The following is a 16,251-nucleotide window of genomic DNA, read 5'->3' as shown; positions in this document are numbered from 1 at the left end:
GATCTTTGTCACATAGAAAACAGCTGTCTGGCTTCAGGGACTAGGGAGAAATGGATCTGGTTCTCTTGGGCGAAATACAACGTGAGAAATTATCAGTGAGATAGTGGGGGTTTGCTGGGGAAGAACCCTGGCCAGCAATCCACCCACCAGCACCCTGGAAACAGTGGCTCTCTGGCTTTGATCCTCCCCCCCCCCACGCCCCGCATCAGGTTTGCAGGGTGGGAGCGAAGGCGGGTGACCGGAGACGCCCTTTTTCGCGGCTGTCGGGTCCCTCAGGGTCAAGCCGCCGGCAACCAAACACCGCCGGCTCTTTCCGCAGCTTAGAGGTGGAAGTAAAATACGTAAAGAATTAGCGCTCTCTCTCTTTCTCAGCCCGCCGCCCGGTCCAAGGGAGGCTCCTGCGACTGTCTCTCTTTCTCCCCCAACCCTTTTAACTCCGGCCTCCTCCTCCCTCCCCCCGCCCTCCTCTCTCCCTCTTCCCCTCCCCTCTCCACGCAGGGCCTGCCTTTTTGCGACTCGTGCGCCCCTGCCCTCGCCGCGTCCCGCCCCCTCTCCTCTCCACGCGTCCCCGGCGCGCTCCTCCCCTCCGCGCCGCCGCCTCCTCTGCTCCTGCCGGCGCCTCTCGTCCCTATCTTTCGCGGAGGCTGCAACGAGCGCCCGACCGCCTGCCTAAGGAAGCCGCCGCCGCCGCCGCCTGAAAGCGGGCATCTGCGCCGCGTCGACCCGGGAGCTCCCTCTCCGCACCGTGCGCCCTAGCCGTGCGCCCCTGCCTCCCCGCCGAAATGACCGCGAAGCTTTGGCGCCCCCGCCTCCTCCTCCTCGCCGCTGTCGCCTTGGCTGCCCTGAGCGGGAGAGGTAAGCAGGATCGGGCTCCCGGTAGGGTAATCCACCAGCCCATCCCGCCCGCGTTGCGCTTTCCCTCAAGTATACTGGGGAGAGGATCCCCCCTGGCCATCGAAGCTCCTCTCCCCTTCTCTCCTCTCCGGCTTGCCTGAACTAGTAGACCTGTCGCCTCCGCGCTCCTTTTGTGTCCATCGCTCCTGCCTGCTGCTCCTGCTTATTCTTCTCCTCACGTCCCGCGGCTTGGGAGACATACGGCAGGATATGGGGGGCTCCGTGCCATGCTTGTCTGGGTTGGGCTGTCTGCATCGTTGCGCATGATCTCTCTGCCCCCCTCCCGGTGGCTGGATGCACCCAGGCCTCACGGATGCAGATGAGTCCCTCCCGCACCCCCGCTCTGCACACACACACGAATAATAATATGTAATTGAATTATATAAATAAAAGATCAGGTGAGACAAAACGCATTTGGCTGGCGAAGCGGCTGCGGGCCTGCCTAACCATCGGCGCAGACCCGCCCCCCTCCCCTAACCTCTATTGTGGCTCGCGGCGTGCTCTGGGCTGCATAAAGAGCTGGCGGGGCGGGGGGGGGGAGGACTGCAGATCACACCAGCTTTCCAAGCAAGGGCGAGATTTGGCTCTTCTAAGCCCCCTGGGGAAGGGCCCCGCTAATCCTCCAGGGGATGGGTGGGCGTGACAAATCAGTTCAAACTGCGTTGGACTGAAACGTACCCAAACGGAGAGCAGGAGCTGCAGCCTTTTGTAGCCTCGTTTATCTTTGCAGCCCTGTCGCTCCTGTGGGACTCATTCACCTTCCACTATTATCATTGCTCTTTTTTCTTTTTAAACAGCAGGGGATAATTTCTGATAAAAGATCACAGTGCACCCAACCTGTCTTTCGGGCATCCTCAGAGGAGGGGTGGACGGGAAACCCCCAAAATAGCGCCTAATAGGAAATCTTTCCCTTACTGGAGAACAATAGATCCACCATGAGCTTGAGTGAAGCCCAGCAGCCCCCGCCCCACTAGACTGGGTTCCTCCTGTGTGGGAATGTGCCTGCTTTCATACCTCCCCGCCCCCCGCCCTGTGCTCCAAAAATATGCTTGAGAATAAATATATTTTCAAATCTTGATTTAATCTCCACTTTGTGAGCCACTTAGAGGAGGCTTCCTCCATACTGACCTGCTTTTCTCCTCTTAAGTATTCCTCCTCTTAAGACACTGTATGTACAGCATCTCATGTTTCTGTAAGCATTAGAGAGGTAGAAACACATGTATATTATTCCCCTCCCCGTTGACTTAAATAATAGGTAGTTTTGTCAACTACCTCTATATCAACTGACTTGGCATAGAGAAATGCCAGTACGGTGCACGCCCTCCAGTATCAAAGGACTGTAGGGCGTTTGAGGGTCTGCAGTTTAGCTAATCCACACACCCCCATGTTCTCCTCTGTGTCACTTACAACTGGTTCATCTTATATCCCCAGTGTGCCATACAGGTCCACTTCAGCTCATACAGATCAAGGATCTTATGCACATTTACCTAGGAATAAACATCATGGTCTGGCTTGCTTCTAAGTAAAAAGCATGTGTCAGATTGAGCTGTAAATTTGAGAGCCGAAGTTGTCCCAAATTTTTGTGTTGTGCCCAAATAGCACCAGTGGGACAAGGGACAAGGGTTATTAGTAGAAACTGTTTGGAAGAACTCTCTGCAGGTAATAATTGTTTGGTCTGTCAGCTAGTATGAAATGTCACAATTCGCTTTAATGTTTTGTTTTGTTTTTAAAAAAACTGCTTCAGGATGAGCTTATGAATAGAAGGTGTGTTATGTTTCACATATTTTGGTGTATATGTAAAATGGTTCATCAGTGTACAGTTAAGTGCTTCAAAACTGGAACCACTCTTAGGCCTTGAAATAGTCCTGTGGGTCCATTTGGTACAGAACTGTCATGATCATCATTAATTTATGACCCGTCCATTATCTAAGGTCCCTGGACGGGCTGCCACAATCAAAACACAGTGTGAAAAAACAGTTTGAAACAACTTACAATCACAGAAATAAGGTGGGTCCCAAAAATACACATCTCAAGTGTCAAAAAGCCAAGAGTCTAGAGGTGTGTCTTCAGCATATGATGAAAACTACAGTGAATGTGCCAGGTGGCCCTCTCGGGAGAGAGGTCTACAACTAAGGGGCTACTACAGAGAATGACCTCTCTTAGGTGAACAGCCCCCTAAGTTTCAGAAGGTGGTAGAACAACCAAAAGGGTCATCCTCTGCTGATCTTAACACCTGAGAGGATCTGTAAGGAAGGGGAATATTTCAGGTGTTTGAGGCCTGAGATGTTTAGGGCTTAAAACAAGTTGCTTGTGTTTCTGAATCTCAACCATAATGATTGACGTGGAAACTTGCAGAACATGCCCAGCATTTGAGATACACAACAGTTGGATTAGACCAAGGGTGGCTGTCGTGTGGCACTCCAGATGTTGGTGGGCTACAGTTCAGTCGTAGAACACCTGCTTTGCATTCAGAGTGTTCCAAGGTTCAATCCCCAACATCTCAAGTTAGGGTTGGGGGAGGCTCCCTGTCTGAAATGGGTAGACACCACTGAGCAAGATGGGCAATGAATGGTCTTACTTAGGCCACTTGCTATGTTCTAGCAGTGCCCATCATTCCTCACTGTTGGGCATGTGAACAGGGGCTAATGGAAGCTGGGAGGGGAGTTCAACCACATTTGGAAGGCAGCAAGGTCCACCTAGTTTGGTATTTTCCGCTCAGTAGTGGCCAGCCAGGTGTCTCTCAGAGCTTAAAAAAAAGGGGGGGGGACTTTGAAGGTGATGGCCTGAACAGTGGGGGGAACAGACCTGGGAAGGTGGATGTTCTATTTAGCCTCTTGCCCATGAATTTGTCTAAGACTGGGAACCTGCGACCCACAGCCAGCATGGCCAGTATGTAGGAATGATAGGAACTGCAGTCCAGCAACATCTGGAGGGCACCAAACTCCCCATTCTAGGTCTACGCTATCTAAGCTAGTGTCGCTCAATTTCTCGTGTGCAGTAGTAATGTGGAATCTGTGGTCCTCCTCTTGTCCTTGGGCCACAACTCCCATCATTTCTGACCTTTGGCCATGTTGCTGTGGGGCTGAGCCCAGTCACATCCAAAGGGCTTCACACCTGTGACATACAAGTCAACTTTGTGTTGTAAAAAAGAACCATTTTCTTCCTTCCCAGTCTGTTTTGCTGGGTGGACCCAAGTTTTGTTATCATGATAGAGAAGTTGAACACTATCTCCTTCAACCATTCATAATTTCATAAGCCTCTGTTGTGTTCTTGTCCGCCCCCAGCCCTGATGCTCTAGCCTTTCTTCATAAGAAACAGATTCTTGACTAAGAGCTTAAAAGTGGGGACTTGGAAACCTATGATGGGAACTTGGAAACCTCTTGAACAGCCCTGCTGGGTGTGCAAGTCTGAGAGATAGGGAAGCAAAGATGGTCTACAGAGCTAGTTCACTGCACGGCTTTCTAAAGTTTGTTCAACCTTCAAACCATAGGAAAAGCTCTGAAGGCTACTCCGGCCAGGTTATTCTTGCTTTGTAAGAGGTTAAGAGCCTCTCTCCTTACAGCAGGTAGAATATTTGGATGAAGAGGAATGGATATTAAACATTGCAGAAGAACTGTTTTTTAATTGTACCTCTTAGTGGGCAACAGATTAGTAGAACTGGCATTTGACATCCAAATAATTAGTTGCATTTACTTTTCTTAATTAATACTTTGCTAAATTATTTCTAGTGCACAACACAGGGAGCATCTGAAAATTGGAATCAAACTTTGTGTGGGTCATTTTTTTTGTTTTTTAAAAATCCCCTTATTCATCTCTGTCCTCCTGCCAGCTCCAAAGCTGCATTGCCTACCTAAGCTAGTTCTTTTTCAAACTGGCATTTGTTTTAAAAGTACACAAAAAGCAAGGGGAAAACTGACTGTGTAGACAAAGTGGTAGTAAACAAAGGAGAACCAGTTAAGCTAACAACAATAGGGAGAATCAGTGAACTCCCCAAAATGGGTTTTCATGGCAGATTCACTAAACAGAATGAAATGGGCAGGCAGGGAATTCCTTGCACAGATAGATGTTCAATTTGGCTGAGGAGCCCAGTGGGACAAGGCATGATAAGTTACTCTGGATATGTTAAATATATAGGTACACCTGTGTTTCCCCTCCAGCTTAATTCTGTCTCGCTAAGCTTGCAAACAATTCCACAAACAGTTGTTCTTCCACTGCAATACAGAAGCAAAAACCTGACTTCAAGATATGCTGCCAACCCACACATAATCAACAAAAGGTGTGGCGGCACATCAGAAGCCTGAAATAAACAGAGGTGCGAGTCTCTCCAAATTTATGAAAACATTGGTCTGGATGTCTGGAAGCATCTTGTATATTGCAAGTAGGAGACTAGGTATACAGTGGTACCTTGGGTTACAGACGCTTCAGGTTACAGATGCTTCAGGTTACAGACTCCGCTAACCCGGAAATGCATGGGGCCCACTGATAAGAGCCCTCCTGGATTTCTCATTACTTCAAGAATTCATATACGACTTAATTACAGTAATGCTTGATCAGTGTGTGGAACTGAATACGGTGAAAATAAAAATGAGTTAAAACTATAAAATCAGAAATCTGTTAACATTCCTGCTGGAATAAAAAAAATGCATTCCGTAGGCACCTGAAGTTCAACAGGGAAAGGTCCCATCTGACCTCAAGTGGAAGGTCGTGCTATCAAATTGGGGTCACAGCATTGAGCAGTTCATGGGTTCATATGAGCAGTTGACTGGCTGTTGGCATCTGTGCACCCAAACCATAGGGGACCCCTAGCAGCAACTCCTCCAAAGACCTCAGTGATCAGGCAGCCCCTGTGTTATCCTGAACCCAAGTTGTTAAATGACATAAATTAATACAAGAGCCTTGAACCTCACCCAGTAGTATATGGGGAGCCATTGCACATGTTTGAGAACTGGAGTTAATGAGCTGGCAATAGTCTGCCCCATCGACAGGCTAACTGGAGTGTTTTGCACCAGCTGGAGCTTCCAGACAAAAAGACCGAAGGTGGTCCCACATAGAATGCAAAGCAATGTTACTTACTCTTCACTGGTTGTCTTCAACTTCGGGTTCTTATATGATGTTGGGCTATAACTCCCATCATCCTTGACCATTGGTTAAACTGGCTGTGGATGGTGGGAGTTGTAGTCCATTGTCGGGGGGACCAAAGTATGACTCCACCATTGCAACCTGCTTGGTCACCTGCTTCTTGCTCTATCGTGGAGAACAGTGGTGGTGAGAAGGAGGAGCAGGAGCTGCCTCTGCCTGCTTGCTCATTGGATTTCTGTCCCACAAACAAACAGGTAGAAGCAGTGAAGATGAAAAGGAACTGGAGCCAATGACAATGGCTGGAGCCTGGAGTCAGCAATGGGTTATTTACAAACTAGGTTTAAAGGGCATTGACAAGAAACACACAGTGATATACAAAAGGAGGAATGTTAGTCAGAGGGATACCTTTTGGTGCTGCTAGAACACCGAGATTGGAAAATAACCTGCTGGGCCAGAGAGTGCTTACTAGTCAGCTATTCTCACCTCAGTACATGCCAGCTGGCCTGAAAGCGGAAGTCGGCTGAGCCTGCTTCTGTCTGTACACCACAGACCCAGTTTTTACCCGACTGCTACAGGATATCATAAGAGCCTTTTTGAGTCTTTGGGTGCTTCCTGTTTCCTTTCATAGCTCAATTCATGGTACTGGTCTCAACAATTTAAAGGCATATATTGTCTGGGCTCAGGATATCTAAAGCAGTGTTTCCCAACCGGTGTTCCGCGGCACACGAGTGTGCCGTGAGACGTTGCCTCGTGTGCCGCGAGATGCCTGGAGGGAGGCGAGTCGGGCGGCGAGAGGCGGGGCGGCGGCGGCGAGGAGAGGCCGCGCCTCCTGCTGCTGCCTGGCGCTCCTCCTCGCAGCCGGCAGCGCTGCCTGGGCGCCTCCGCGCGACTCTGCCTCACTGGGTTTGGTCTCCCAGCAGAGACGGGGCACACGCGCATCTCCCTCCCTCCCTCAGCCTGCGCGGAGGGAGAGCCAGAGAGAGGCATCGCTCCTGCGCGGCGGGAGAGGGAGCAGCCGGAGCGATGCCCCAAACGAAGGCATGGGACCGGAGGGGAAATCCTCTCCGAGGAGGATTGAGCGCAGCTGAGAGAAGCCTTTCGAGGAGCTGCCGTGTCCCCTGGAAACCCCCTTCCCAGCTCTGCCTGCCTGCCTGCCCAAAGCTTGGAGGTTCCCCGGCAAGGGGGAGGGAAAAAACTTTCACTTTTGTGCGTCCCTCCCGGCGTGACGCTGCGCGCTGACGTCACGGGGCGGGGCTTTAATGGTGGTGTGCCGCGAGATTTTTTTTCAGTAAACAGGTGTGCCGTTGCCCAAAAACGTTTGGGAAACACTGATCTAAAGGGCCGTTGCCTCTCATGTGGGACCTACCTACTCACTCTGGCCCTCAGTGTTGGACAAGCTTTGAGGAGCAGTGACTTGGTGTCCAAGTCAGAGACTTCTCAGTGGTGGCGTCCAGGCTGTGGACTTCTCTGGTCTGGAAGGTTCTCTTAGGCCAGTGATAGTGAACCTTATTTATTTATTTACCTATTGTTTATATGTTCCTTTGCAACACCTTGAAGTTATTTATCAATAAAAATACCAACAATTAAAACAGTTTCATAGATTAAAACAAAATAATTTCATATACAGTCATGCCTTGGTTTTCAAACAGAATGTGTTCCTTAAGGCTGTTCAACTTCCAAAACGTTCGGAAACCAAGGCACGGTTTCCAATTGGCTCCCGATTGCGCAGGTGTGCCAGAAACAATAGCTAAAGCCACATTGGACTTTGGCTTCCAAAAGAACGTTTGAAAACCAGAACACTCACTTCTGGGTTTTGATTGTTCGGGAGCCGAAACGTACGAGTACCAAGGCATTCAACATCCAAGGTATGACTGTATTAAAAAAAATATTGAAACAATTTCACATATAAAAGGAGATTCGGTTGGAGGGGTGTATTTCCTTTGGGGGCCTCCACTAGGTGAGTGGGGTTCACATATGTGGACAGAATGGAAGGATAACATTTTAATTTTATTTAATTTTTTAAAAAAGACTTCAAACCATCCTGAAAAGTGTCATAGAGTTGGAAAGGGATTTCAGGGGTCATCTAATCCAATCTCCTGCAATGCAGGAATATAAAGTTAAAGAAAAAGCACAAATATATTGAGGACCGCACAAGGCACCCTAAAAGCCAAGGTCCTATAGGATATGGCAGAACAATCATTTTAAAAGGTTTTTACGTCTTTCTTGAAGGCAACAGTTGAGTCAGACAACAGTGAGTGGGCCATTCTACCCCAGAGAAGTCTCTGCTTTCGAGTGATAACAATCTGACATCCAAAATGCTTGTTGATAAAGCAGTATTAATTGTAGCCCCTTAAGCCTCCTCTCGAAAAGCTTACTTGGCATTTGAAACTAGATGGGGATGCTCAGTTTGTTATGGTCTTTATTTGCTTCAGTGTTCAGGAACTTTAAAATGAATAATAACATTCCATTCTTACAGAAGCCTTTTAGGGGGTGGGGCAAGGGTAGAAATAGCTAAACCAGGAGATACCTAACTGCATAGCCACCACTAACCACAAATGTTGGCTTCCATGCCTGTTCCAGCCAGGTGGACCGTTCTTTGGCAAACGAATAATTTGTGGGCATGGATGACCGTCTACACCCACTGTTGGCATGGAGCCAGGAGGACCTGCCCACCTCAGCCTCCAACCATCCAAACCCTGGCAAATAACTCGGCAATGCACACTCGCTGGAAAAGCACATTGTGTGGGAAAGGAGGAGTGTCAGCTCTGGGTTTCCCCTTGCGATGTGGGAATGGGTAGCATTTAGGAATAATTGGATTGGAGGGGGACAAATGTCATTCCACCCTCCAAAATCAGAAGAAGCTTTTTGCTGTCGTCTGTCTCGGGAGAAAATAGTGGAATGTGCTTTGTGGGGGGTGGGTGAAGTCAAACTGTTGGGAGGTTGCAGAGAAAAGCCCCTTCTAGACACGGGGAGGCTTCTGGAGAGAATTTGTGGGGGTAGGAAGGGTCAAGGTCTCCGTCTCCTTGCCCTAACCTGCAAATGACAGGCACACATACACGCACCAATACACAAAGGGGAGAGGAATTGATTGATTAAACCACTCTGGGACTGATAGCTCTGTGAGTGAGGGGAATAGGGGTCTCCTAGCAACTCTCAAGGGATGTGGGTGGCGCTGTGGTCTAAACCACAGAGCCTAGGGCTTGCCAATCAGAATGTTGGTGATTCGAATCCCCGCGACGGGGTGAGCTCCCGTTGCTTGGTCCCTGTGCCTGCCAACCTAGAAGTTCAAAAGCACGTCAAAGTGCAAGTAGATAAATAGGTACCGCACTGGCGGGAAGGTAAATGGCATTTCTGTGCGCTGCTCTGGTTCGCCAGAAGCAGCTTAGTCATGCTGGCCACATGACCCGGAAGCTGTACGCCAGCTCCCTCGGCCAGTAAAGCGAGATGAGCGCCGCAACCCCAGAGTCGTCCACGACTGCACCTAATGGTCAGGGATACCTTTACCTTTAGCAACTCTCAACACCTTTAACAGCTCCCCAAATTCTTTGGGGAGGGGGTGCGTCATGACTGTTGAAAGTGGTATGATGCCTTCAATGTGAGGTTCCAGTCTGGGTTGCAACATAATTTCTTAAAAAACCGTTTAAAATATCACTGCAGTTTCGAAACACAGAATGGAACACAGTGAAGTAAAATGGACACACTGAGTTAGATTCCTCTCTAGGGCGGGGGTAGCCAACATGGTTGCCGTCAAGATGTTGGACTTGAATTTCCACCATCCCTGACCATTGACCAAGCTGGTGGGGGCTGGTAGAAGTTGCAGTCCAGAAGTTGCTGCAGCAAATTCCAGTGTAACATCCCAGGTTACTGATCATGTAATTAATTTGAATTAATTAATGTCACCTGGCTCTTGAGCTAGCCCCAAGGAGTGCCTTTTACCTAGAGCTGCCACTCAATTAAATATACCTTGGTTGATGAGTTATGTGAGTTTCAGTTTTCTAATCTATCAATTCTGCATGAATTTCCATGCAATAGGAAAAAAAGTCTTGTTCAATCGGGGTGGGGGTGGGGAGGGAGACCACATACTTTATTTTTAGATTACAAATGTAGATGTGCATCATCTTAAAAAGAGTCATTCCCTGTGAGTCTTCCAGAGGGTAAGGAATGCCTCTTTCTCTATGACGTTTGCCACCGCCTGCACTATTTGTAAGTTCAGCACTGACATGGAAGTTGGCTTTCTTTTGTCACAATGAGATTCTTGTTGTTTAGTCGTTTAGTCGTGTCCGACTCTTCGTGACCCCATGGACCAGAGCACGCCAGGCACTCCTGTCTTCCACCGCCTCCCACAGTTTGGTCAGGCTCATGTTTGTAGCTTCAAGAACACTGTCCAACCATCTCGTCCTCTGTCGTCCCCTTCTCCTTGGGCCCTCCATCTTTCCCAATATCAGGGTCTTTTCCAGGGAGCTTTTCTTCTCATGAGGTGGCCAAAGTATTGGAGCCTCAACTTCACGATCTGTCCTTCCAGTGAGCACTCAGGGCTGATTTCCTTCAGAATGGATACGTTTGATCTTCTTGCAGTCCATGGGACTCTCACGAGTCTCCTCCAGCACCATAATTCAAAAGCATCAATTTTTCGGCGATCAGCCTTCTTGATGGTCCAGCTCTCACTTCCATACATCACTACTGGGAAAACCATAGCTTTAACTATACGGACCTTTGTTGGCAAGGTGATGTCTCTGCTTGAGATTATTGTTTGTTTATTCATGATTTTTGTATTTTGTGCTGAGCACACTGCCATTGGAAATGTGTGATAAAACTTATTTTTATTTCTTCATTGTGTATTTGGTGCTGTGGTCTAAACCACTGAGCCTAGGGCTTGCCGAACAAAAGGTCTGCGGTTCGAATCCCCGCGACGGGGTGAGCTTCCGTTGCTCGGTCCCAACTCCTGCCAACCTAGCAGTTCAAAAGCACGTCAAAGTGCAAGTAGATAAATAGGTACTGCTCCGGTGGGAAGGTAAACGACATTTCCGTGCGCTGCTCTGGTTCTCCAGAAGCGGCTTAGTCATGCTGGCCACATGACCTAGAAAAACTGTCTGCAGACAAATGTTGGCTCCCTCGGCATGTAAAGTGAGATGAGCGCCACAACCCCAGAGTCGTTCGCAACTGGACTTAACTGTCAGGGGTCCTTTACCTTTACTACCAGTAGTACAACTACTACTTCTAGTAATGGAAGTGGTTGGATTAAACAGTGGCCTTCCACTGGTCCAGCTCCGAGACTCGTCTCTTGACTCCCAACATGTACCATGGGACCTACTTTCACAGATTCACTTTTGATTTTATACTTAATATGCCAATGAGGTACATTATTAATCCTTAAATGAAAATTCACAAAGCGATAAACACAGTGTTACCTTAGTATTACTTCTAAAGGAAAACTGCTTTTTCTCATCCAAAAGGCTGAGAAGCTGCTGAAAACTGGTGATATTTCTCTCACAGTTGAGTTTCATTGAGACGTCTCAGAGGCATGTTTGTTCTTTCAGATTTTATTCCATTGAGGGGTAATATTAGAAAGGCTAACTCACAACTCATTTTGTACGACTAAACTGGTTTTTTGCTTTTGCTTTTCTTCTGAGTGTCACAAGCCTTGCTCACAAAAATAGATGGTACCAAATGGCAGCTGGTGGATAATTGCTTCATTTGCCGATTCTGGGTATTATTTACTGACTGAAATCCAAAACCCTGGTAATGTTAGTTGCTGAGATTGCACTTTTAAAGGTTGTGCCACAAGAGAGCTCAGTGAATTGTTTCTCATATCCTAATTCCACTGACTCTTGTGTTCTCAGTGAATAAGGATTGCATTTGCCCTGTATGCTCATACAGATTTGTTTTTTAGTTTGTGTTCTGTTGAGTTACAAGGGAAGAATTTTGCCATGAGCTGCATGTGTGTTGGTGTGTCATGTGGTAGATTTTAGTGTGTGGAGGAGGGAATTTTCTGCATTCTCCCCATCACAGCAGACGAACTCCTACAAAGCCACTCTATTCACTCCTAGAAGGTGAATAGAGTGTCCCTACCTGCTAGAGAGCTCCATCACTAAAAGCATACCTATGGGAAGTGAGAGCTGGACCATAAAGAAGGCTGATTGCCGAAGAATTGATGCTTTTGAACTGTGGTGCTGGAGGAGACTCTTGAGAGTCCCATGGACTGCAAGAAGATCAAACCTCTCCATTCTTAAGGAAATCAGCTCTGAGTGCTCACTGGAAGGACAGATCGTGAAGCTGAGGCTCCATTACTTTGGCCACTTCATGAGAAGAGAAGACTCCCTGGAAAAGACCCTGATGTTGGGAAAGATGGAGGGCACAAGGAGAAGGGGACGACAGAGGACGAGATGGTGGGACAGTGTTCTTGAAGCTACCAGCATGAGTTTGACCAAGCTGCGGGAGGCAGTGGAAGACAGGAGTGCCTGGCGTGCTCTGGTCCATGGGGTCACGAAGAGTCAGACACGACTAAACAACAACAACAGCAACAAATAGGAAGGTAGAGCTTACAGTTTGCGAGAAATACCTTTCTTACTGAAAAACGCCCCTTCCTTTCTCCTGCTGCTTTGCAGTACTCATGGAAATTGATAAAATGAGAATGATTTCTAGCCTTGACGCCACATGTAGTAGCCAGAAGCATCAGGATTTTGACTTGGCAGTAGCAGTTTTACCATGACCCACCAGCACAGCCTTCCAACCCACGTGTGGGTCCTGTGGTTAGTAACTCTGGTGAGGAACATGTAATGTTCTTTCTGAGGTAGTTTATCTGCTTTTGGTCCTGTCCCCCGTCCCCCCCCCCCCCGCTGCACTCAGCTCTCCCTTGTGGCTCCCAGAAGCTGTTAGCATGTGACAGCAGCCACATCCAGGGAATGGTTTCAACTGGCTGGCTAAGCCAGGTAGTCAATGGGTCTCAAAGCTTCAGTGAGCTAGGGACTTTCCCTGCATGCAAAGGCAGGCTGTGTGGCAGATTGAGTGGGTGAGAACCTGCAGTGAGTCCAACGGTCAAGAAGGTGGTTTCTGCATGAGCTATAGAGGGAAGTGAGGGGCAGATGGGGCTTGTCAACTTGGGAAGGTAGCCCATCTAGAAGAAAAAACTGATCCTAAACTCTGCTGCCTTGTGGCTATACTAATTCGTGAGAATGGAAGTGAGCTCCAAGGAAAAATCTGTATCTGCTGCCTTGTGGGACATCTTTGGGAAAAGAGAAGACCAATGAGTAAACACTACTCAGACCCTAAGATGGTTGGATGGCACCTTGTACGCCTCCTTCCGGGAACTCCTGCAGTCAAGATGGAGCCAAACTTTGCTTTCCTTTGTCGTTTGGGCAGTCCAGGACCTCCATGCACACTGCCTAGGCTTGCACCCCAGAGGGGTCATTGTGGTGCTGCTCACACAGGAATCAACAATATGAGACGCCACAGTTATGAGTTACCAGTCTCTGCAGCCACATTGAATGCTGTGATTCTCCAGTGGCTTGGCTTCCCCCTAGAACAGTGTTTCCCAACCGGTGTTCCGCGGCACATTAGTGTGCCGCCGGAAGTTGCCTGGTGTGCCGTGGGAGGGAGGCGGGCGAGTCGGGCTAATCCTCCGACGAGCTCCACCTCCAGACCCATTGCTCAAATCCTTTAACCCAGGAAGGCAGGAGGGCGGGGAGGGGGGGAGAAAGAGAAAAAAGAAAGGGTGGAAAAAAAGAAGGGGAAGAGAAAATATTTTTTTAAAAAAAGGAAAGAGAGGGAAAAAAGCGAGGGATGGAGGAAGGGGAAGGGGGAAGAAGATGGGGGGGGTCTTTGTGTATAAACAGAAGGGGAGGACAATGAAGAGGGGCGGGGCTTGGCAGGCAGCAGATAACTGGGGAGGGGGGCGCGGCTGGCGGCGGCTCAAGGCAGGAAGGGAGGAGCTGCCTCGTGGAGAGTCTTGGGCTGCAGAGATTTCCCGTTCAGGCCACGCCGTGGTTGGGAATCTCCTCCTCCTCTTCCTCCTCCTCTTCCTCCTCCTCCTCCAGGAGAGAAGGTGGTCCGCCCCACCGAGTCGGGCCTGCTCAAGCGTGGGAGCCTATAGTTAGAGCTCAGCTCCTTTTCTTGCCTTCCCCGCCCCCCCACGGAGCACATTTTCCTCGCCCCCCCAACCCCCGCATGTAGAATAGAAGCCCTCCAGCCTCCACGGTGCACAAACTCTCCCCTCTGCAACGAAGCGCTTTGTTGCATATCTTTGGTGAGGTTTTTAGGCAGTCTTGGTGCACCTTAAATCAGCGCTAATTGCGCCTGGACGCAGTATTTACTTCCGAGTAGGCCCCCTTCTCTCCCCCCCCCAGCACCTGACGTTGCTATTCGTATCATCAGGTTTGTTTGTTGATAATTTAATTGTTTTAAAAGCATCATGCTAAAGAGCTCTCTCCCACCCCCAGACCCTTGGGCAAAACAGAAACACACACATACACAAACACAGAGATTGAGCCCTGCAGGTTTTATGAAATGAATGGATTCTGAATGCCTGTTTCAGTGGCTTGTCCGCCTTAGGCTGCTGGGCCAGACACCTGTTACACGGTGCAGTCCGTAAGCTGTGAGCGCTGCTACCTGCCGCCGAGACCACGTAACGACAGTCTTGAAAGACCTGCATTGGCTCCCAGTACCTTTCCGAGCACAATTCAAAGTGTTGGTGCTGACCTTTAAAGCCCTAAGCGGTTTCGGTCCAGTATACCTGAAGTAGCGTCTCCGCCACCATCGCTCAGCCCAGACACTGAGATCCAGTGCCAAGGGCCTTCTGGCAATTCCCTCACTGTGAAAAGTGATGTTACAGGGAACCAGGCAGAGGGCCTTCTCGGTAGTGGCGCCCGCCCTGTGGAATGCCCTCCCATCAGACATCAAAGAGAGAACCATTACCTTCTATGCTGTTACTATTTTTTTATATTTTTTTTACATAAGTAAAAAGTGACCTTTCCCCATCTGGCATGGTGGTGTGCCTCGAGATTTTTTTCATGAAACAAGTGTGCCTTTGCCCAAAAAAGGTTGGGAAACACTGCCCTAGAAGGTGCACTTCATTGTCTCTTGAGACAAGACAAATGCCAACAACTTGCATAAGAATAAGTCGCTTCTTCTTTTTTTAAACTGCAATGGTGTCTCCCTTTCTAACAAAACAATTTTAATTGAGGAGAATCAAGGAACAGCAAAATCCACTTCATGTCTACTCAGAGGTTAACTCCTGTTTTGTTTGGTTTGGAGCTGCCCCCAGGTGTCTATACAGATTTGTCACCTGAATGTTGCATTTTAGGTTCCGCTTCAGAGTGGTCCTGAGGATGCTTACTCCAGAAATGACTAACCCCAGGACAAGTGGGTTTAGGGTTGCATCCTTAAAAATCTAGCCTCCGCTTCCGTTCTGTAAGGGCAGTGTGCCCCACTTACCTTAACCCCTTAATGGTTATTCAGTCGGAGGGTAAAGGGCCGTGGGGTTGTTTCCATTGATTTTCTTTTCTCTCTCTCTCTCTCTCCCCCCCCTTTTTGAACAAAAACGGGACTTTATTCGGCCGATAAACACAAGACACGGCTTTTAAACTAACATAGTGGCTAAGACCTGGTGAAAAAAACCACACAAGTCAAATATTTCTATACACCAAAACAGAAAGGTAAAAGGGGGGGGGCATGGTTAAGAGGGATTCAGCAGGAGCTTGCAGTGTTTCTATTGATTTTCTTAAGGCAGCCATGGCCTTGCGACCCTTAGCATTGGCCAATCTGTGGGAACCACACAGTGGAAACAGGATTGGAGCTGTGCTCTTCATCTGGGCACCACTCTGTCATATTTATAGTGGTAAATGACTGTGGTGTCTCAAGACCCTTGAGTGTGTTCCAAGATGACAGCGAGACGTGTTGTATTTATAGAAGGCTTCACTTCTGACCCGGAGTGTGAATGTGTCTTGCTAGTGGGGAGCGTATTATGGATCAGCCTTCTGAAAGTCAGAATTAGGGTGGCTTGCAATTCCATAGAAGGCACTATACATCTTTTAACAATCCCTTCTCATACATCTTCCTATTTCTCGTCTGTGATTGGGAATTTTTAAAAATGGCCAACATTTTAGACATTTTGTATACTTCCTTTCCTAATTGCCTGGAGGTGTTTTTAAGTGCACTGCAGGTGAACACAGCTTTAAAATCACATAAACCAACATAGTGCAGAGGACAGAGTTGAACCTGGGAGACCTAGATTAAATTTCTATTTGCTTTATTTTGGGCTGGTATCTGTTGCACAGCCTAGCC

The 16,251-nt window shown here is 48.4% G+C and overlaps 1 protein-coding gene across 3 annotated transcripts in view; it reads left to right on the top strand.

Moving 5' to 3' along the window:
- Positions 1–537: 537 nt before the first annotated feature.
- The window catches only part of CD99L2 (CD99 molecule like 2), a 72,467-nt gene continuing 56,753 nt past the window's right edge, over positions 538–16,251 (top strand). Inside the window, exon 1 of one of the 3 annotated variants that reach the window (XM_082207317.1) lies at positions 538–855. In XM_082207317.1, coding sequence (XP_082063443.1) covers positions 783–855 — 73 coding nt within the window. In that variant the 5' untranslated portion in view covers positions 538–782. The remainder of the gene's footprint in view (positions 856–16,251) is intronic. The other 2 variants (XM_082207316.1, XM_082207318.1) reach the window with 2 other exon arrangements.

The sequence above is a fragment of the Podarcis vaucheri genome (assembly GCF_965113315.1).
Source record: "Podarcis vaucheri genome assembly, chromosome: Z".
NCBI classification, from domain to species: domain Eukaryota; kingdom Metazoa; phylum Chordata; class Lepidosauria; order Squamata; family Lacertidae; genus Podarcis; species Podarcis vaucheri.
The sequence above is the reverse complement of the archived record's forward strand: the minus strand, read 5'-3'. Positions and strand labels throughout refer to the sequence as shown.